The sequence below is a fragment of the Pinus tabuliformis genome, chromosome 1_1 (assembly GCF_031772625.1).
Source record: "Pinus tabuliformis cultivar Carrire ecotype Pingquan chromosome 1_1, CPIR1, whole genome shotgun sequence".
NCBI lineage: Eukaryota > Viridiplantae > Streptophyta > Pinopsida > Pinales > Pinaceae > Pinus > Pinus tabuliformis.
Genome location: NC_142297.1, coordinates 866,091,639 through 866,113,673, shown reverse-complemented (window position 1 = coordinate 866,113,673; position 22,035 = coordinate 866,091,639). Strand labels below are relative to the sequence as shown.

The following is a 22,035-nucleotide window of genomic DNA, read 5'->3' as shown; positions in this document are numbered from 1 at the left end:
TGCCGCTGAATCAGCGAGTTAGATGCATTTTCTGCCCAGTTCAACAAAGATTTCTCATTGATTGCTTGCATGGCAAGCTTAGCAGACAATAATATTTGGTATATTGATTCAGGAGCATCCTTCAACATGACCGGGAACAAAAAGAGTTTTAGCAACTTGAAGGAGAAGGACATGCAGTTTCAAATTGAGCTAGGAGATGATGGTCAGTGTGCAGCTAGAAGAGTTGGTATTGTTGGTTTTCAGAAGGAGTCAGGTAATCCTCTTCATCTTAGAGAAGTTCTCTATGCTGCAGGATTGAGGTAGAATCTTGTTTCGGTAGCTAGCCTTGAGGACAAGGGATATGATATCATCTTCAGCAGAGATAAGGTGCACTCCAGCACTTAGCTTTTGGATGTAAGAAGCAGATATGTGTGAGGGTGAAGAATATCTACAAGTTGCAAGTAGAGACAAATACAACCATGAGCAGCAAAGCAGGGAGAGCTCAAAGTAGAGAAGTGGTGGTTGAGAAAGAGCAGGATAGAGCTCTCAAGATGGTGCCTCTTCCAGTATCTCAGTTTGGGTGTAAGCTAGTTGGTAGTTAGGTTGACCAACAAGATGGTGAAGAGCAAAGCCCAAGGATTTGGTTAAGGGAGATCAAGAGAGAGTTGGATATGTGGGTATCACTTTCAGCCAGGGGAAGCAGCCACAGAGGTACACAAGGTACATGGCACTTATGACTGAAGTGATGGACTCGCAGAGCATGGTGGGAAAGAACAAGTCTTTAGATCAGGTTCCACAAAGGAAAGTAGGGAAGTCTTCTAGTTCAGAGGGAGCAGCTGGAGTAGCGGATAATGTGGTAGTGTTGGAGATAGAACTAGGTGGGCGAGGTTCTTCCAAAAGCACCTTCCTTGCTAAGAGGGAGTGCTGAAAATAGTAGCAAGAAAGGTCCTTCTTTGCCTTGTGCTTTAGTCAAAGAGACAAAGAAGCAGTTTTCCTTCGCATGCACGAGTTCCTAAAAGTTAGGATGAGTTCTTAAAATTTAGGATAAATTCCTAAAAATTAGGGCGAGTTTCTATAAGTTAGGACAATTCATGAAGTAGTTTAACTGATATGCAGAAGTGGAAGGCTCAGTTTGGTGTCTTCTAATGTGAATTATTTTTGGCAAAAGACAAAAGAGTGAGCCTCGAGTTCTAAATTGAGGCAAGATGAGTTGCATGAGTTAGTTAACTCATCAATCACTAGTTTGAGTTCCAAAAATATAACTTGCCAAAATTAGCTAAATCGAATTGCTTATAAGTAGGTTGAAAGGAACAATTTGTATTCATTGTTTTGTGAGCACAAGTTGGTGAGACAAGGCAATAGACAACACAAGTTTGTGTATGTGAGATTTTGTGAGGAAGGGTGTGCAAGAGAAGCTTGTGCATATATTGGTAGAGGTTATTTTCCCTTTGGAATTGTGTTAGGAATTAGGAGGTAATTCCTAGTTAATAGGAGTAGCCTATGCGCATAGATTGAGGAGGAATGCACTACGAAACAGGGCTCCACGAGTGCACAAAGGATAAGGGAAGCAGATCAGGGGTCTTGTTGGTGTTTCAAGCTTAGGACAAGCAGATAAAACCATATTGGCTTCTAGTGAAACAAAGTTTTATTGTAAGAGATCTATTGCTCAGTATTCTTTAATAAGATTCTCATACAGACAGAGGGTTTTCCCAGTTGGGTTCCCTAGAAAAATTGTGTTGTTGAATTGTGTGATTGTGTATTTATTTATGTTCCCATTCTGTTGCAAAACAAGTAAAGAAATTTTGTGTTTATATGAAAAGAAACTAGTTTTCGGATTGTTCATATTAGCAGTTGCAGAATTTCATGGATTTTCTACACAACACAAATCTGCCTCTATCAATGAATCCTGCTCCTTTAGGTCATTGAACACGGCTCACCAACTGTTTGCCCTCTATTTGATCATTAGTCCATCAATGAGTCTACTCATAGCAACTTTTGCAAGTTGTTCACAAATCCGTTTGTGAACAACTGCTAAGTTGCCCACTTGTTGTTCCTTAGTCCTTCAAGAACACAACACTTTGGGACTTCTTCCCACTATTGTCTTCCTGTATTGCTCCATGAAGACAAACTTAGGGCATGGAGGTTGCCCACTATCGCTATCAAAATTCCTTCTCCAACAGTCAACTTAGGGCCTATTCATAAACCTGATTGGTTGCCCTTATTCCTTCAAGAGACAAACCCTTAGGCTTCACTTTCTCCGCCCTTCTAACAGTCCTTAAAGTCCTTCTCAAGTGACTGTACTTAGGGTTGATTTGGCATTTATTGTCAACCCTCCAATTGCTCCTTTAGATGCCAAGACAGCTGTCCAATACTTGGACCTTCTATCCATTAGCAAAACATCAACAAAAGGAGACAAACATATCTTGTTCTTTGCTCCTCTTGTCCCCAGCGTTTGTGCACTTTTACTGAGGTTTTGCAAGTATGGTTAGGGCACACGTCAACCCTAGTTCTGCTCCAAAAAACACCATTATACCTATGTTCTCCTTCAGATTCAAGACTTCTCTCCTGCACTGGTATTTTTGAGCATGCGGTCTAGAGTTTATACATCTTCTAAGCCTCTTAGCTGTTAAAATCTGAAAGTTTTATGCAGAAATTTAAAAATTCTTTGTAGAAACTTGAAAGTTCTATGCAAAAAATTAGATGTACTTTGCAGAAAAATTGAATGGCACTGAATGTACTTTGCAAAAAACTGAATGTTCTATGTTGTTACAATTACTTAGGATGCAGATTTCTTCTTCAAAAAATTTCAGATCAACAATTGTAGATAGAACATAAATTTAAGTATCATATGAAGACACCTAAGCACAAATATAAGACACTAAGAGTTAGGTCCAATGACTAAGGCAAAACCCCTGAAGGAGGAAATCCCAAATGATTCTTCTATTAGATTTCTTCAATTGTTTAGCAGAGTACAAAGATAGAGAGAGTAAGAATGAATAAAGTCACCAATGTTTGATCAACTTGCAACTAAAGTTTTCTTGCTCTTTGCTTGAAAATCTCCTCCTTCTCTTGATTAGATTGTGTCCTTCACACTTGCTCCAGCTTCTCTTGCACACATTGAACAATTGCTCTCCTTCTTCATAATGAACATGCTACTCTCAACTCTCACTTGTTCTTGCTTAAATAGATGAGAAAGGAGAGAAGTTACAAAATGAATTCATGCCTTGAGCCAATAATAGGAGAATTGAATTCCATGAGGGAGGGGTTACTTGAGGAGAAGTGTAACTCATCCCAAGAATAGAGAGAAAGGTACACTTGTCTTGATGAGTTACAATTCAAATTAGGGAGAGAGAGAGTTACACTTAGACATGAGAGAATATTTGGTGAGAGTTACAAATCGAATTGAATGAGGGAGTTACAAGTGCATTTAATGAGGAGTTACACTTTTGTCATACATTGAATTAGTGAGAGAGAGTTACATTCTCTTAAGTGTGGAGTTACCATTTTATTCCAGGAGAGAGGCTTGATTTTCCAAGTAAGAGATCCTCAATTTAATTCACTTATTCCATGAGAGAATTTGTTTTTATTAATCCACTAAAGGTGAATAACTTTCGACTATTCTATAAATAATAGTGTCATAATAATAATAATACTAATAAGGATAAAATATTAATTCTTGACTTGTATAATCATGATTGATTTGATTTTAAAGTGGATTCCATATGTTGAGATCATCTTTGATCATTTAGACATGACTTTCTATTTTTGGAAAGTCACTTCCAAATTGAGATGTGACTTGCTAATTTTGAAAAGTCATATTAGAATTGTTAGAAATGAAATTTTATTATAGGTGGTTCAAACAAAACTGAAAGATAGGATTTCTTCTAGGAGAAAATCATCCATGAGCTGCCAAATTTTAACACGCCCTCTCAGCTAGGGAGGAATTTCTTTCTGCATCAAAGATCTCTACTTCCTCTAATCTCTTTCATTCATCTCAGTTCAACTCTGCTCTGTAACATCTGTAACAATGAAGTCGCAATCTAAGGAAGAATCATCCACTTGACACAAATTTGGAAAGGAAAGGATCATGATTCATCACGTCACATAGACAAGGATTACACTCAACCAATTTTCATTAAACGTCAAGTGGTAGAACACCTTCATCCTAGACAAGTCACACAGACAAGTATCACTACTCCTATTGGCCAGATAATTGTCTCTATCCACATCCCAGACTGTGGGTCGGATGCATACTGAGGCCTACTCTTGTGGCACACACTACACAAGAGGTCCCTCATCCTCGGGAGCTTTCCGACATCATTCCCTAATCTCGTGAGCTCTGACAGGGGGGAAAGGCAGCTCAGTGTTCTCAATCAGCGATGACCGTTTCCCGAAAGGGCTACGTCCATAGGTCCAAGTTGCTCTCTAAAAACCAAGAACTTTCCTTTCGGTAAAGGCTTGGTAAAAATGTCAGCTATCCGATCATCAGTGGAGATGTGATGGAGCCTCACTGCTCCACTCTGTACCATATCCCTAATATAGTGATACTTGATCTCAATATGCTTGGACTTGTCATGAAACACAGGATTTTCTGCAAGACAAATCTCACTCTTATTGTCACAATATATAACTATTGTGTTTGGAACTTGCTCAAACAGTTCCCCAAAAATATTTCTTAGCCAAACTACCTCATAGCTAGCCATGCTAGCGGCAACGTAATCAGCTTCAGTTGTACTCAGTGCAACAGACTTATGCTTTCTGCTCATCAGAGAGATCATCGCAGATCCCAAGCTAAAGCAACACCCAAAAGTGCTCCTTATATCAGCAGAGTTACCGACGCAATCAGCATCAGTATATCCATGAAGTCTTACATTTTTAGTAGTGTACTACAATCCTAAATTGATAGTTCCATGCAAGTATTTGAGTACATGTTTTGCAGCAATCCAGTGGGCATGAAAGGGATCAATCATATGTTGACTTAAAGTGTTTACAGCAGAGCATATGTCAGGCCTAGTGTTTACCAAAAACATCAAAGCACCAAAGAGCTGTGTATACTCTATGGGATTTGCCAAATTAGGTCCTGCAACTTTGCCACATAATTTCTTAAGTTCATTTCTATAGGAGTATGCATAGATTACATTCTACCATAGCAAATCTTTCAAGAAGCTTAACAACTTACTTTCCTTGAGAAAGATAAATTTCACCAGGTCTTTGCCAGACCTCTAGACCCAGAAAGCAATGCATCAAACCAAGGTCCTTCATTTCAAATTCAGACACTAACTCCCTCTTACAAGAGGATAAGAGGTTCTCCTCCTATCAAGAATAAATCATCAACATACAATACCAAAATCAAAGGTATACCTTGGACTATCTTGAAGTAGAGGTTTGGGTATGCACTACTTCTTGTGAAACCAAGCTTCATCAAGTAGCTATCAATGCGAGCATACCAAGCTCTTGGATCTTGCTTCAGCCCATATAAGGCTTTATTCAATCTACATACATGAGTTTCCTTATCATGCTCTTCAAAGCCTTTTGATTGTTGTTAGTTTTTGGTAGCATCGGATGTGCTCTAACCATGAAATTGGTGGAGAGGCCAAGGCACATGAGTTCTAAAAAACCCAAAAATCGTTTGGTGAAATTCCACCCCGATTGTATTTTATTAAAATAATTAATATTTTTAATGGGGTTCATAAGTCTAAAGTTAGGAAAATTAAAGTATTAATGGGTATTATTTAAAATATGGGCGAGAATGTTCTAGAAAGTGGATCAAGTCAAGCTTTTAACCTTAGTCGTTGATTAGAGACTGGGTACCTCATCACCATCAGCATCTCATCAACGAGTGTATGCTCAACTTTCTCCTTGCCAACCATGGCCCCTTCAACTATTTTTTCATCTTCTTCCTTGACCCTCCTCACATCCATGCATAATTCCACTTAATTCCCACTGATTTGTGCATGTCTCTTAGTTCACCGAACTCCCAAAAGGAGAGGGATGTGTGAATGTCATGCCCCAATGATTGGTATGCCCTCCAATTCGTTGCCAACAACTCCGCATCAGTTGCAATCATGTCTTGCCATCTTGATGCATTATCCAGAACTTTGGGCATAGTGGATTTGTTGTATAATTGAGAATGGTCTTGATTCTTGATTGTGGTATGAATCAGTGGCTCCCCCACATCAATCATCATTTGTTGCATCCTAATCACCTCATTCAAGGTTACTGCCATGTTGTTTGATTAGATCCCATAATTTCTTAGCTTTTTATTTTGGTCTTGTCATCACTTGGCTTAAGGCCCATAGTTGGCTAAGATCATGCTTTTGATACCACTATAATATTCCAAATTGAAAATTTGCAGCAAATAACATAAACATGTACAAGGAACAACAACCATAAACAAATATTGCACATGCATATCAAAACACCAAGAAAATAAAGTAGAACCACTGAGCCATTTTATTAATCTCCAGGATGATGAGTACAATGAGTAAGGAAAATGGAACCTAGGCTTGCTACTATAAGCTATGCAAAACCCAGGTTTGACAACTCTGATCTGGAAGAAATATTGGCCCAAACTGGTACTGTGCACTATCGAGGAAATTACCACTGTTGCTGCTAGAATGGGACTGAAGATTCTGCTCTGAAGAATACCTTGATCACCCTGAAATTTCAGCCACGAGCTCCACTCCTCATACCCAAAAATATCTAGAAAGGGTTTGACCCAACTCCAAGCCAAAACTAAACCCACAAAGTGATGCAAATTTACTAGTTAATCACCAATACACCCTGCTATAAGAATGAGGATTTCGGGCCTGAATATCACCTGGAAAATTTTGTAAAATTAGTCGTAGACTCCTCCCAATAAAGCCACAAAAACCCTGAAAGGGTTTGGGTTGATTCCATCGACCCCCGGTGACCCCCAACAAGGGTGAATTGCCCAATCTGACCAGAAAACGCCCCATAGTTTTGATACTACTGAATTATGCCCAAATCTCCCATGGGAAATTTCTCCTAACTCCAGCTAAATTCTCCACTGAGAAATACCTCCTATCTCCAGCACTTATCTCTCCCGACTCCACTTCACTAAACCCTTGCACAACACTTCGTCAATAGCTTATGCGCCCTTGCCAAAAGATAGAAAAATTGACCCTAGTAGTAGCCTCCAATCTAGCTCGGCAAATCTTTGTCCAAACTCCAGTCTATAATAAGATAATTCCCTGCAAAATCTCGGAGCCTCTAACCCATGCTTGCTCCCATAATGTGCTCCATAAAAAATCTCTGCACCCAAGAAAAATGCACTACTGAATAAACTTTTGCAATGATGTCCAATGGAAGCTCTAATTTGAGCTCCCCAAATTGCCTCACTAGGGAGATACTCGAAGTTCTCTGAAATGAGGGTGGAATTCCGCTTGGAATTCCTAGTGCTAAACGGCACTCTAGCCCTTGTGCTAAATAGCTCCAAGAGACGATGAAATATGAAGTGTAATAGTCAAAAGATGATCCACAAAATGAGTCCCTCCTTTTATATTTTCTCTCCATCCTTCTAGACTCCTTTTAATATTATTTTATTGGTGGGGGCCATTTTCCACTTAGTTACTTTTTCCACCATTTTAATAAAATAATAATTTGTCGCCAATCTATAATAAAATAATACTTGCCACCTTTCTCCAATATACTAGTTGTTGCATTTAATTAATATTACCAAAATTGGGAAAAATTCCCATGCTCACAAAATTGGGGATATTACAAACCGAATCAAAGATTGTGGCATCATACCTCACTAGGATCCAGCAAGTTCGAGATGAGCTTGGAGTTGTTGGGGTAGTCTTGCTAGATGATGAGCTTATAAGGACAGCCATGAGTGGGTTCTCAAAACCCTGAGCTATCTTTGTGACAGGAGTTTTAGTAAGAGAAAAGCTACCAGATTGAAACACACTATGGGATGACTTCACCCAAAAGGAAATCTGGGAGAAATCTTTGTCAAGAGGACAACAGAAGAGTGGGGATCATGAGAGCCTTGCTCTTGCCTGTCGAACAACGAGGAGCAAAGGTTCAAGTAGCAGGGGTGAGAAGTCAACTTCACAGTAGAAGAAGAAGGACTTGACTAAGGTCAAGTGTTTCGATTCTCATAAGACAGGACACTATGCTTCATATTGTCCAAAGAGAAAGCCAAGGGGAAGGGACACGCAGCTAGTTCTAGCTTCGTCAGCAGAATCTCAAGAGGAGTTTTCCAGGAAGTTCAAAATACCTCAGGCATATTACCGATGGATGCATGTATGCTAGATAGCAGAGCCACAAGGCATATGACAGGAGCACAGGAACAGTTCAACAGCCTGACCAAGTGGGATAGAGAACTGCATGTGGAGTTTGGCGATGATGCCAAACATGCAGGCTGGAATAGTGATATTCCATAGGAGGCAAGATGGACGTGAAGGACGTGTTGTGGTTGCCAGAATTCAAGTGGAGTTTGCTTTCAGTCTTTATAATGAGCAAGGGGTTTTGTGTTGCTTTCCAGGATGGGAAGGTACTAATCAGACTCAGTAGATCTAGTCCTGATGAGGGACATGTCATAGGAGTTAGAGAGAGATACACGTACTGGCTAAAGGGCTAACTTATTCGAGTGAGGGCACGAAGCAAAGAAATGACAAAGAACAAAGAGCAGGTAGCTTCGAAGGTTGAGCAACTCAAAGGGAGTTACCCTTTAGGTTCAAGAGGGGAGGAGCAATTGACAAATTCCTCCAAATTTTCCAAGAAGGTCTCTTGGTACGAGATGACTTACAAGATGTTTAGGAGAAGGATGCTACTAGGAACCAAACCAAGGACAAAAAGATTTTGAGGATGTTTCTAGAGCAGATAATAAGGAAGGCTTCCAGTTCAGAGGGCGCAGCGGATGCAGTTCCAGGTCAGTTCCAAGTGGCAAAAGTACTCCCTCACTAAGAGGGAGTGTTGATGTTTGTAACTCAGGCAAGTACTTTTGCATGGGCCTAAGTGTCTAGGCATGCAAAAGTCACCCCAAGTCTCCTTAGACACTTGCTCTATATGTTAGCATATTGAGCAAAAGTAAACTTAGGAAAAACGAAGTAAATTACTTTAGTGAATATGTTTTTATTTTAGCCCTTGATCTCAAGTGCGACAAGATCTAATCTCAACCATCAATCACTTTAGAGATTAGGGTTAGGGATTCAACTCAAAGAAAAGTTATAAAAGCAAGGCTAGGGAGAAGGAGAAAACACCATACAACAACACAAGATTGAGAGAAGCTTCTCAGTAAGTGTGTTGGGTTTGAGGAAGAGGCCAGCAAGGAGATCCAAATGAACCAAGGAGGGCTTGATTAGCTGGATCAGATCCAGTTGTTGTAATCATTTCCTCAATTGGGCCATTTTCCCAGGAAGGGAACCTAAGTAAGTTCTAAAGAATTCAATGGAGAACTTTGATTGGGCAGAATCTCATGTCATTGATAGAGATTGGTACTTTTTGCTTTTCGATGAATTTATTTTGTTAATACCCTAGTTGTGCTTTTATTTAGTAGACATAAATCTGCTCATAACTAATTGTTGGATTGCTAGGGTAAGAAAATTAAAATTCTCTGCATCTTTTGTTTTATCTACTGCATGTTCCATAGTGATAATATCATGTAGCTTTAACTCATCCTGGACGTATGGTTTCAATCTCATGATGTAAGATGGAAATAAACATCCTATCGACAATCCAAGTACTCTTGTAACTAGTGTTTCCCATTCACATTTAAATCCATCCACATTGCCTCTTTGTTGCAGCCTGGTGAGTTCTGTTATAAAATCTTCTTCTTTGATACTTGGAATCGTTTAAAGAATTCATCTTTAAATTTATTCCCATTTATTGAATATCCTGATTTTTTCCACCACGTGTTCCAGTTAGACGCATTCCTTCGAGCTGCATGGATGCATATGTGATTTTTCCATCATCATTAAAAAGACCATAGATTTCAAAGTATTCTTATGCTTTGTTGAACCAAGCCACGCCTTGTTTTTCATTCACATAGAATTTTGACAAAACTAGTTTTGCTCTTGGTGGATATGCAAGGATTGGTGGGTTATATGGTGGGGATAGGTTATGAATCATCATGCCATAGGGAGGTATATTTATCTGTGGGTTTGAAGTGTTAAGTGAGCTCGAAAGTATATTTATTTGTGGATTTGGAGGCGAGTATACTTCCAAAGAACTCGTTGCTTTCTGTAAGGAGGCAGGGATTAAGAGGGAGCTTATAGTTCCATACAATCCTGAGTAGCATGGAGTAGTTAAACGAAAGAATAGAGCTATAGAAGAAAGTGTCAAAGCTATGCCCCATGATCAAGATCTACCGAAGTTGTTTGTGGGGAGAAGCAATAAAGACTGCAGTATACATCCAAAATAGAAGTCCTCACAGATCACTTGGCAATATAACTCCAGAAGAAGTCTTCACTGGGAAGAAACCAAATATTGATCATCTCCGATATTTGGGTGTCCTGTATATATTCACATTCCCAAGGACAAAAGAGAAAAGCTAGATCCCACAAGCAAGAAAGGAATATTCGTTGCATATAGCAACTCTTCCAAGGCGTATAGGATCTACATAAAGGAAGCACATCAAATAGAAATAAGCAAAGATGTAATTTTTGATGAGAGCATTGCCTTCAAGAAATCCAAAGATCTCCCATCTGATTCTGATGAGGAGGATCTTCCTATGTTTGAGGAAGAAGTAGTCTCTCATCATGAAGAAGAAGGTCCCAGTGAATCGATCTCTCTCCCTGAAAGAAGAAAGAGACCTAACTGGTTAACTTCTACACTTCAAGAAGCAGAAGGTCACACTGCAAGAGGAAGATTCAGGGAGACCAAGAAACCAAAAAGATACTCAAGATATGCAGCATACATGTCGAAGCTCATTGAAGATGAATCTTCCACTTTCAAAGAGGCAGCCAAACACCAAGAATGGAAGAATGCAATGAATGAGGAATACTAATCTATTATGAAGAATGGAGTTTGGGAAATTGTCCCAAGACCAGAAAACAAATCAGTGGTAACCTCTAAGTGGTTGTATAAGATCAAGCATGCTACAAACGGAAGCATAGATAAATTCAAGGCTAGATTCATGGCTCGAGGCTTCTCTCAGGAAGAAGGCACTGACTATGAAGAGACCTTTGCTCCCATGGCAAGGTATACCACAATCCAATCTCTGACATCTCTAGCAGCATCAATGGAATCGAAGGTACATCAAATGGATGTCAAAACAGCATTCTTGAATGGTACCATAGATGAAGAAGTCTACATAGAACAACCATTGGGATTCGAAGTAAAGAATAGAGGAACTCATGTTTGCAGATTGAAGAAGGCACTTTATGGCCTCAAGCAAGCTCCTAGGGCATGATATGCTAGAATGGATGCATACTTGCAAAGGTTGGGTTTCAGGAAAAGCACGGCAGATCCCAATTTTAACATCAAAGTAGAGAATGATGAACCTATCATCATTCTTCTATATGTAGATGATCTTCTAATAATTGGTGTTGAAGAAAGAATTCAAGAATGTAAGAAATTGCTGGCAGCAGAATTTGATATGAAGGATCTAGAACTTATGCATTATTATCTAGGACTGGAACTCTGGCAGGAACCAAATGAAATCTACCTGGGACAAGGAAAGTATGTGATCAAGCTATTGAAAAGGTTTGATATGATGGAATGCAATCTCATGATAACTCCAATGATCACAAACTTGAAAATGTCAAGGAATTCTGAATCCAGTCCAGTGGATCCTACTAAGCATAGACAACTGATTGGCTCCCTGATGTATCTGGTGAATACTTGGCCAGACATATGTTTTGCAGTGAATGTTCTTAGTCAGAAAACTAGAGCATAGACATGATCATTGAATAGCTGCCAAGCATATACTGAGATATCTGCAGGGAACCGTCCACTACTGCCTGAAGTACGAAAAAGGAAAAGATGTTCATCTAGAAGGATTTACTGACTCCGATTGGGGAGGCAGTGAGAAGGATGGAAGAAGCACTACAGGAGGATGTTTTAGCCTAGGATCCTCCATGGTCTCTTGGATGAGCAAAAAGCAAGAGACAGTGGCTTTGAGTAGTGCTGAGGCCGAGTACATTGCAACCTGTGAAGTAAGCAGGGAAGCGGTCTGGTTAAGAAATATGTTATCTGATCTGTTTGCAGGACCGTTGGACCCTACCTTAATACATTGTGATAATACCAATTGTATAAGACTATTTTAGGACCTGGTATTTCATGGAAAAACGAAGCACATAAACAACAAGTACCGCTACATTCAAAAGTTTGTAAAGATGGTGTGCTGAAGTTGGAGTATATCCCCACCGATGATCAAACTGCTGATATTTTGACAAAATCTCTTATCAATAAGAAGCTTGTGTATTTTAGAAACAAGCTTGGATTGGTTAACATATCTTCCATAGTTGAGAGGGAGAGATAGACGCATCATTATTGTCTTCATTTTGGAAGAAAGAATGGAGGATTGAGTAATCATCTGGCATCCAATACTCTTTGAAGATGTGGTAGGGCATCCAAGATAAGAGTAGGCAAGAGGACTGATATTCTTTGAGGGTGGGGACCCAAGATAAGAATAGTCCTAGAGGTCATACTCGGTGAACACCCAGGTGGGTATGTACCTTGAGAGACAATGATGAAGGTGTCTATAATCATTGGTCTCACCAACATTGTGCTCTGATCTATTAAGAGATAGAGTTGTTAGTCAAGGCCTTTCTATGTGGCAATGTTGGTTATAATGATACTATGCAGATGGCTTACTAGTCCGACTCTTCTTATGAGATGTCTTTAGTATTGAGAATAGCCATGTACCATTTATGAATACCTCCCTAGTTAAGAGGGAGCGTTGAAGAAAGTATAACTAGGTTCAGTCTTCATAAATATGAAATTTACTTTTAATTCTTGTATTTTGTAAAAGAAAGAAAAATGATTATTATTATTATTATTAAGCTTGCGTTTCTTGCCCAAGAAATTTGTTTTATAGGTCAAACACTAATTGAATGTGCTTCTAAGATTGTTCTAGGTCAAGAAGTCAAATAGGGACATTGTCATAATATGAAGACCCCATCGGGCATCTTGTAAATTGTAAAAAGAATTATTTTTGTATTTTACTGAGCCCTCCAAGACCAAGTCGGCCTAGAAGTTGGAACTCGTACCCTGGGAAGCCTATATATAGGAGGCAGTTCGACCTCATTTGGAATCAATCAATCCTCTCTCTCTCAAGCGAAGGAAGAAGAAGAAAAGGATAGCAAAGAAGGCAAAAAAAGAAGAAGAAGTGTTTTGGGTCTCTCTCCCTTTCTTTCTCTCCACACGTGCGAAGAAAGAGGCTAAAATTTTGTAGCTTTTCGCTAGGTTTTCTACAATCAAGCTAGGGTTTCCTTGTGAGGGTTTGATCTGATGAAAAAGGGCTGAAAGAAGGGCCAACAAAGTCCCCTTCTAGATCTAGAAGTCAAATTAGGTCAAGCGAGGTAGCTGGAGGCAAAGAAGAAGCAGTTCTTGTCCACACATGCGAAGTAGCAACTGCTGTCAAGGGGGCGAAGTTGCAAATCTTCAATTAGGGCCGAAAAACTGTCGGTGGAGGTCGAATAAGTGTTGTCGGAAGAGATTTTGTTGGGTTTGGAAAGCAGTAAACCAAGCACATTATTGAGAAGGTGATCTTGGTCTTGGGAGGGCTTCAGCATTGGTCAAAAGTCTTAGTATTCGTCAATAAAGAATCTATAAAAGAGATTGAAGGGAGGAAAGTTTTGCCCTGGCTTGGAGCCTACATCCTATGTACTTGTATCTTGTTGATCTTCTTGTTTTGGTAGTTGTTTGATGATTGAAGAACACACGATAATAATAAGAAGAAGAAGTTAATCCTAAAAAGTAAAAAGACATCACAAGCAATAATCATAGTTAGAAGAATCATTAATGTTATCTTGCCCTAGATTCTTCAACACTTTGCAGAAAACTGAATGGAATTGCATGTACTTTGCAGAAAGATGAATGTACTTTACAGAAAATTGAATGTACTTTGCAAAAAAGTTGAATGTACTTCGTAGAAAATTGAATGTTCTACGTTGTTACAATTAATTAGTATGTAAATTTCTTCTTCACAACTTTTTAGATCAGCAATTGTAAATAGAACATAAACTTAATGATCATTTGAAGACAATCAAGCACAAATATGAGACACTGAGATTTAGGTCCAATGACCAGGGCAAAACCCACAAAGAGAAAACCCAAATGATTATTCTTCTATTAGATTTCTTCAATTGTTCAACAGAGTACAGAGAGAGAGAGAAAGCGAGAGAATAAAAATGAATAAAGTCACCAATCTCTGATCAACTTGCAGCGGAAGTGCTCTTGTTCTTTGCTTGAAGATCTCCTCCTTCTCTTGATCAGATCTTGTCCTTCACACTTACTCCAACTCTTCCCTTGCTCTTGCTCTTCACTTGCTCTCACTCTTCTCTTGCACACACTCAACACAACCTCTCCTTGTTCACAATGAACATGTTACTCTCAACTCTCACTTGTTCTTGCTTAAATAGATGAGAAAGGAGAGGAGTTACAAAATAAATTCATTCCTTGAGCCAATAATAGGAGAATCGAATTCCATGAGGGAGGAGTTACTTGAGGAGAAGTGTAATTCATACCAAGAATAGAAAGAGAGGTACACTTGCCTTGAGGAATTACAATTCGAATTAGGGAGAGAGAGAGCGAGTTACACTTAAACATGAGAGAATATTTGGTGAGAGTTACAAATCATTTTGAATGAGGGAGTTACAAGTGCATTTAATGAGTTACATTTTTTCCATACATTGAATTAGTGAGGGAGATTTACACTCTCTTAAGTGTGGAGTTACTATTTTATTCCAAGAGAGAGGTGTGATTTGCCAAGTAAGAGATTCTCAATTTAATTTACTTATTCCATGAAAGAATTTGTTTTTATTAATCCATTAAAGGTGAATGACTTTCGACTATTTTATAAATAATAGTATCATAATAAAAATAATCTATGTTGCACTGGTTTTGGGGACGGGGGAATGGCAAGTCCCTGGAACGGCTAAAGTGCACCCCTAAATTTTCAGGGGACGGGGGGTTGGGGATGGCATATATATATATATATATATATATATATATATATACATGCAAAATTCAGTATTAACATTTGTAGTTGTTTCAAGCTAGTATTATGCACAACCCTTACACTCGCCAATTAAAATCTCAAACAATTTGAGAAGGGGTTGAGTGACATTCCATTATTGGCCACTAGACATGAGCTTTAGCTTTAGGAAACTTAAGTGTAACTACTTTAAATTTGTAATAAGGTCCATGAACAATCTATCAAGGAGAATTGTCTTTATATTAGTTTTTTTCCTCATATTTCTTGTTAATGATGACTATGTTAAACACAAAAGGCATTCCCTTTTCAATAGGTTTTGCAAACTTTAGAGTTGTGTTGAAAGCCACTATAAAATAATTTGGTTTCTAATGATATTAAATTCATATTTCAAATTAAGAAGGGGATTGAATAGGAATTTATTTAAACATTTAGTACTCAATCCAATTCACAACTATCTAATTGTTTTCACAATGCTTGGGGTTGGGATGATGGAAGCACTGAACTTGAATGAGTCCTCGAAACCCACATACAATATGTAAAAGCTGAAATGATCCTAAGAAAGAACAAGAAAAATAACCACAAGGGTCATCCTTTTAAAACGTTGTATTCTCTGTTTTTTTGACATGGAGGGTGCCTTTTGTAATTTTACCATTGAAAATCCAATATCTAAATCACTAGAAATCCAAAATGAAACCCATCATACAAAACCCATGTTTTGAGATGCATCTTGTACAAAAAATTTAGATTCAATGCATTCCAAAAAAAATGAATGGGAACAATGATCATATTGTTCAATCATCAATGTCCATGATTGTCAAAACCAAAGCTCTGGGCTTAGATTATCCCTGAGACCTTCCCAAAACATCCCTGAAATCTGCCAAAAACATCCCTGAAATTTATCTGGAACATCCCTGAAATCTGTCCGAAACATCCTTGAAATATGTCTAGAACGCCTTGGGGACGGCTAGCAAGTCCCCAAGTCCCCAATGGAGTCCCCAACACTTTGGGGACGTTTCCTAAGAGTCCAAAAGTTCCCGGAACGCGAGGACGTGGGGTACGTGAGTATTTTTTGGAGGGTCAGATCCCCGTGCAACATAGATAATAATACTAGTAAGGATAAAAATATTAATTCTTGATTTGTATAATCATGATTGATTTGATTTTAAAGTGGATTCCATATGTTGAGATCATCCTTGATCATTTAGACATGACTTTCTATTTTTGGAAAGTCACTTCCATATTGAGATGTGACTTACTATTTTTGCAAAGTCATATTAGAATTGTCAAAAATGAAATTTTATTATAGGTGGTTCAAACAAAACTGAAAGATATGATTTCTTCTAGGAGAAATTCATCCCTAAGCTGTCAAACTTTAACAAGACTCCCCCAACCAAAGAATCTCCACAAATGATATTATACCATGCAAAGAAGGGGCTCCATAAAGATGAAACCCCAATTTGAACTTATAGTTCAAGGAAGGAGCAGCAAATCTCCATCAATGTGATGAAAATTACCAGTGTTCCACGGGGACGCGTCCCCCAGGGTCGGATGCGTGCACCCCTCGCACCCCACGCACCCGGGACGAGGGGACGTCTAGGGAAACGTTTCCCCACGTCCCCCTTTTGGGGAGACGCAAGGGGAGACGTTTCCCCAGTGTGGGGGACATGACTCCCCAAAATGGGGATGCCCAGGCGTCCCCCCCTCAAAATGGGCTATGCGTCCCCCTTAAATTTGCTTGTAAAAAATGATTTATGACGGGAAAAACGTAGTATTTGACCATATTTCCCTACTAATGCTATGCTATTCATGGTAATGTTAAATTCTTAAAGTAAAAGGATGAAAATGAAAGATAAAGGAGAATGTCACTTTTACTTAAATTTTTAAAATTACCATGAAATGACTCAGGATGTTTGAGAGTGGTTCTGACATCATTGGATTTCATATGGAGAAAGTAGAATTTTAGATCTCACTCAAAATCCAGCATACTTAACAGTGTTTCAGGAATTCAGGATTCCATGGAGTGCAATGTTTCCATTGAATTTTGTCATGTACAAGGGTATGGAATTGGTATTTAATCAAGAGCACCAAGCCCTCTGTGTACTTTAGAGTGACTTTTAGACTCATCACTCCATTGTTTTTGAGTTTTAATTATATCAATTTACTATTCCAGTCTTTAGATCAATTTTTCAGGAATTCAGGATTCGATGGAGTGGAATGTTTCCATTGCATTTTGTCATGTACAAGGTATGGAATTAGTATTTAATCAAGAGCACCAAGCCCTATATGTACTTTAGAGTGACTTTTAGACTCATCACTCCTTTGTTTTTGAGTTTTAGTTATATCAATTTACTATTCCAGTCTTTAGATTTCAATATCTATTAGAGTCTATTTTTCTTAGTACTAATTACATTCTAGAATGATAAATGATGAATTTTAATTTTAAATCAATTTAGAATCTAGAATGATGAATGATGAATTTAATTTTTAAATCAATGTAGATTCGAGAATGGTGAATAATGAATACTGAATATGGATCAGAGTATTTCATTATTGAATCTCATGGTTTATGGATGAATCATGTATGTATTAGTAAGGATGATGAGTATGGATCAATGTATTTCATTATTTAATTCAATTATGTATGTATCATTCTATTTATGCTTTCATTATTGAATATGAATTTGAAATATATATATATATATATATATATATTAAAAAGGAAAAATAATTATATACCCCGACGTCCCCCCCGTCCCCCATAAATTTCCCTCAAATTTGAGGGTACTCCCACACGTCCCCCTTGTGCGTCTCCCTGCACCCGCGTCTCCCCGTCCCGGATACTTGGTGGAACATTGAAAATTACAAGGTGAAACCTCATATAAGTTTCACAAGAAATCAAGTATGACTTGTACATTGGAACATGGCCCAACCGTGAGCCACAACTGTTTTGCCACAATTCCAATGGCAAAGCCACAATAGCCAAGGTGGGTGTACATCACACCAGATGTCGACATGCATTGCTCTACCAGTAGTAACTAGTGCAGTTCAACTGATTCCAAATTTCCAACCATCTGCAACCACCAAACATCTCAAAGATTATATATACAGCCATACCACTTGAAAAAATGGATTTCAGATTGAATCTCTTTTCCTCTGGAAGCCATAATTTTTATCATTCTGCCTTTGCTATGCCCACAGCCTATCCCTGTGATTGTGATTACACGATTTACCTTAAATGTGGTGAGTACTTGATATGTTGTAAATTTGTAACCATACTGAACCAATGAGTTCTCATTTCTATCCTGTTGCTTTTTTTTCAGATTTTACTTCCACCAAGTGAACTAGTGTCCTAGGAATTCCGGGTCCCAGAGATGAAGATGGCAAAGATTGGGGTTGCATCCACATGCCTTGTTGGGTTTACAAATAATCTCCATTTCACTGTATTTAATTCTTGCTGGTTCTGGTCCTTTGTACCAGCATATTAATGTCTCTTTAAAATAATTAATATATCTAGGCCTTTGGGCATCTTGGAGCTTATATGGATGTACTATCCTTTTGTGTCTGCGTAATTTGATGTGCGTGTTAAATTACCATTTGAAAAACTATCTTTCCATTTTGCAATCTTTTTCTTCCTTCCAAAAAGTGTATCAGCACTAAGTTATCTTTTTCAATTATCAGGAATGTTTCCTTTCATTCTTTCATAAGGAAAGTTACAATTACTTTTGCATTACACTGTCGCACTTTGGGCATCTACTCTCTCTAAATTCTGTCAAGTTTAGTTTATGTCTTGGATCATGTTGTTCCCAGACTCCCCTCTGCGTATTTAAAGAGGACTTGCACTGTTCTGACTTTTGGTGTAGTTTCTTAGGAATACGAGATGTTAATCAGACAAATTCCACTAAACCAAAAATAATGACAACACACACATGGAAATTTAGCAAGCTGTCAAAACCATGAGTTCTTAGAGATTTTACCTCACAAACTCCAGTGACAAAACTACAAAAGGGACCAACCTACACTAGATTGGTACTGTGTGAGATGCATTTCAGTAAACGTGAATCCATAGATAGACATTTGATAATGCTCTCCAGCCAAGGATTGAAAGTTCCTTGCCTTAGTTTTGAATATTTATCATCTGTGAGATTTCATGTCAAAATTATGATCAGCTAAAAGTTATTTATTGTGCATTACATGTTAGTTGTATTCCTGCATACAAGTTAAATTCATCATCATAAATTACACATTCCCAAGGGTGATGCATTTTGTCGAAGAATAAATGGGACAGTGTGAGCGATGCTGGGCCATGTTGTTTATATGGCACCTCCCTGTGAATTAGTACACAGAGTTGTATATTTTTTCACTGATTCCATTATGATCATATAGGCATTAGACTACGTTACTTCAAATTTCATTACCATACTTGTCATAAGTCAAGGTAAAAGGAAGGGAGATAGGATCTATACCCTGTATACAGGAATCCTATTGCTGAGCTAACCATCTTAGATAAGGCACTTCGAGGCATAAATTAGATATAGTCATGTGCCCCACTACGTGATAAAGAGATAGAATGATGTGGGAATTGTTGGGCTACGCTTTATCTTCTAGTGGTGAACTATGATTATATAAAACTAAACATTGATTGGAACTCGAAAGGATTTGGATGGCCATATAGTACATCCCTAAAGGCGGGACTACCCACTAAAGAAACGATATTGGACTTAATCATCGCATACCCTTAATGATGAATAGTCTCGAATCCATGTTTGATAACACTTTATCTTGACTAGTTATGTTTCAGGGACATAAAACAGGTCCCTAAGAATACTTTGCTGTTAAGCATCTGATTCAGTCCTCAGGTTGTCTGTATTCCCTCATTTTGATATTGACTCACAAAGATTCCCATACACTGAAACATCTGTGCAAACCTGATATGTAACCAGATTATCTTATCATCAAGACGTGTCAGGCCACATAGAAGCACTGCTCACAGGTCTTTATTTCTATTCAAAATCATGGGATCGGCATTCCCTTGACAGGTGTGACTGACATAAAAGTGTATTGTGTTTCAGGGAAATAGATTGTCTTTGAAAATCCTATACATTGTTGAATCAAAATCCTGAGAATAAGAGTGAGAAGCAAAGATCCGTTTCTTACTGTGGGTCGCCATTGACAATGTCACAAAGTTCAATATTCAGTGCCCAGTCTGGATCACCTAACATATCACTGGTTGCTCCCTCGACTAATGCAGCTGCCATAGTTGAGTTGACCTTAGTTCTGAAGAAATCTCGTTTGCTGGATAGAAGCAACCCTGATTCCTGCCTTGAGTGGATAAGTTCTCCCCCCTGTAAAATTCACAGGCAAACAAAGGATGATTAATGATATTTTCCTCAGATCTTAAATCAAATATTGCCATTATGAATAACACATAATTATAAGAATGTCCAGTGGGCCGTATCACATGTGCTTTCGTTGCATAGACAAGGATTCAATACCCCCGAGAACTTGTTCCAGTGTTAATGCCAGCAATTTGTACTATCTTATGATATTTCATTGTCATCTGAGCCTAGGCTGTTTGTCCTAGGCACCAAGGTGGGCAGACGAAGCCAAATGCAAGTGCAAATCCAGAGTAATCACGCGGCTTGTAACCCGAAGGTTTTTGGCCGGTGAGGGTCTTGCCTAAAAGGGCATTTAACCACCAAAGAAAAACACAGAAAGATAAGCCATTCATGTCTCAGATGAAATTAGGGTAGCTTCACAATAAACTAAAATTCAGAAGAGTCATATGCAGTTCATGTGCTGTAATTTACGTGGCCATGAAACATTAACTGCTTAGTATCGTTGATCGAATGTTATTGAAGTTTTACATTTACATAAACAGATGAATCACCTGCTGCTGCTCTACCAGTGAAGCTCTAATGCTTATTTATGTACTATTACTGAAATTAACTAACAAAGCTGCTAAATCTACTCGCATTACTGCTGAATTATACTGAAACAGCAGAGTGATGATTGAACTGTAACCTTAATTTAGCAGTCTATCTGTACTCAAATTTAATTACTTTAAGCACCATCTTCGGCTATTGTTTTACCCGTTACAAAATTACTTGGACATGAGCTGTTACAGATCTGCAACACCATGGCTGAGTTTCTACCAAGTTCATGGATAAATAGCAGACAATTTTAACATACAGTAAAGGAATCTAGTTATGTTCTAAGACCATTCAGTTAATTCCCAGTCTGTTCAATTGAGCATACCTTGCAGAGCGAGAGCAACCCAGTAACCAGCAGCAACTCTAGATCCGAACTTGAAGGGTCTGTAATTGCATGAAAAGGGAATCAAATGCTGTCTCAGAATGCCCTTCGACAAGGTGTCGTTTTATGCTTTGTCTCGTAAATAATGTTTGCATTTGAAATTTACATAATCAAATGATTTGTTTGAGAAAAATCAAGTTTAAATATGGCTTTTTCTCAGAGGGAACTTAAAGGGCATCACATGAGATGAGAATTCGGGTGGGGTTTTAATAAAGGTTTTACTTTTGTCACCGCCTGCCATAAAGAGAAAGACAAAGGGGCAAATGCAGTTTCTCCATGTGTCTGGGAATGTACTCGGACGGCTTTGACGATGAAATTTCAGGGTAAAGTGGAGGGGTAAGAATATGAATGAGGTGCCCATTAAACACCTTTCTGGTGTCGTGTGACCTCACAATCCCATCATTTCTGTCCTAGATAGGTCCTTTTTTTCTCAGATCTCACCTAACATTGACCGATAACATCTATGAAAACCTTATCAAGACCTAACATTTAGGTTTTTGCTCACACAATTCCATTTAATGACATGTGGTTTGTTTTCTACTCATTTTGTTTTATGTATCTTGAATGAAGTGTTTTACTTACACATTCAAGTGTCACATAAGTGTTTTGCTTTG

At 38.4% G+C, this 22,035-nt stretch overlaps 1 protein-coding gene across 3 annotated transcripts in view; it reads right to left on the bottom strand.

Moving 5' to 3' along the window:
• Positions 1–21,758, bottom strand: part of LOC149217027 (TOM1-like protein 4) — a 273,886-nt gene extending 252,128 nt beyond the window's left edge. Inside the window, exons 1-2 of one of the 3 annotated variants that reach the window (XM_089392923.1) lie at positions 21,365–21,758; positions 20,264–20,451 (exon numbers count right to left, since the gene is read on the bottom strand). In XM_089392923.1, coding sequence (XP_089249049.1) covers positions 20,264–20,364 — 101 coding nt within the window. In that variant the 5' untranslated portion in view covers positions 20,365–20,451; positions 21,365–21,758. Of the gene's footprint in view, positions 1–20,263; positions 20,452–21,130; positions 21,152–21,198; positions 21,333–21,364 lie in introns of those variants that run through there. The other 2 variants (XM_089392924.1, XM_089392925.1) reach the window with 2 other exon arrangements.
• Between the last annotated feature and the right edge of the window lie 277 nt (positions 21,759–22,035).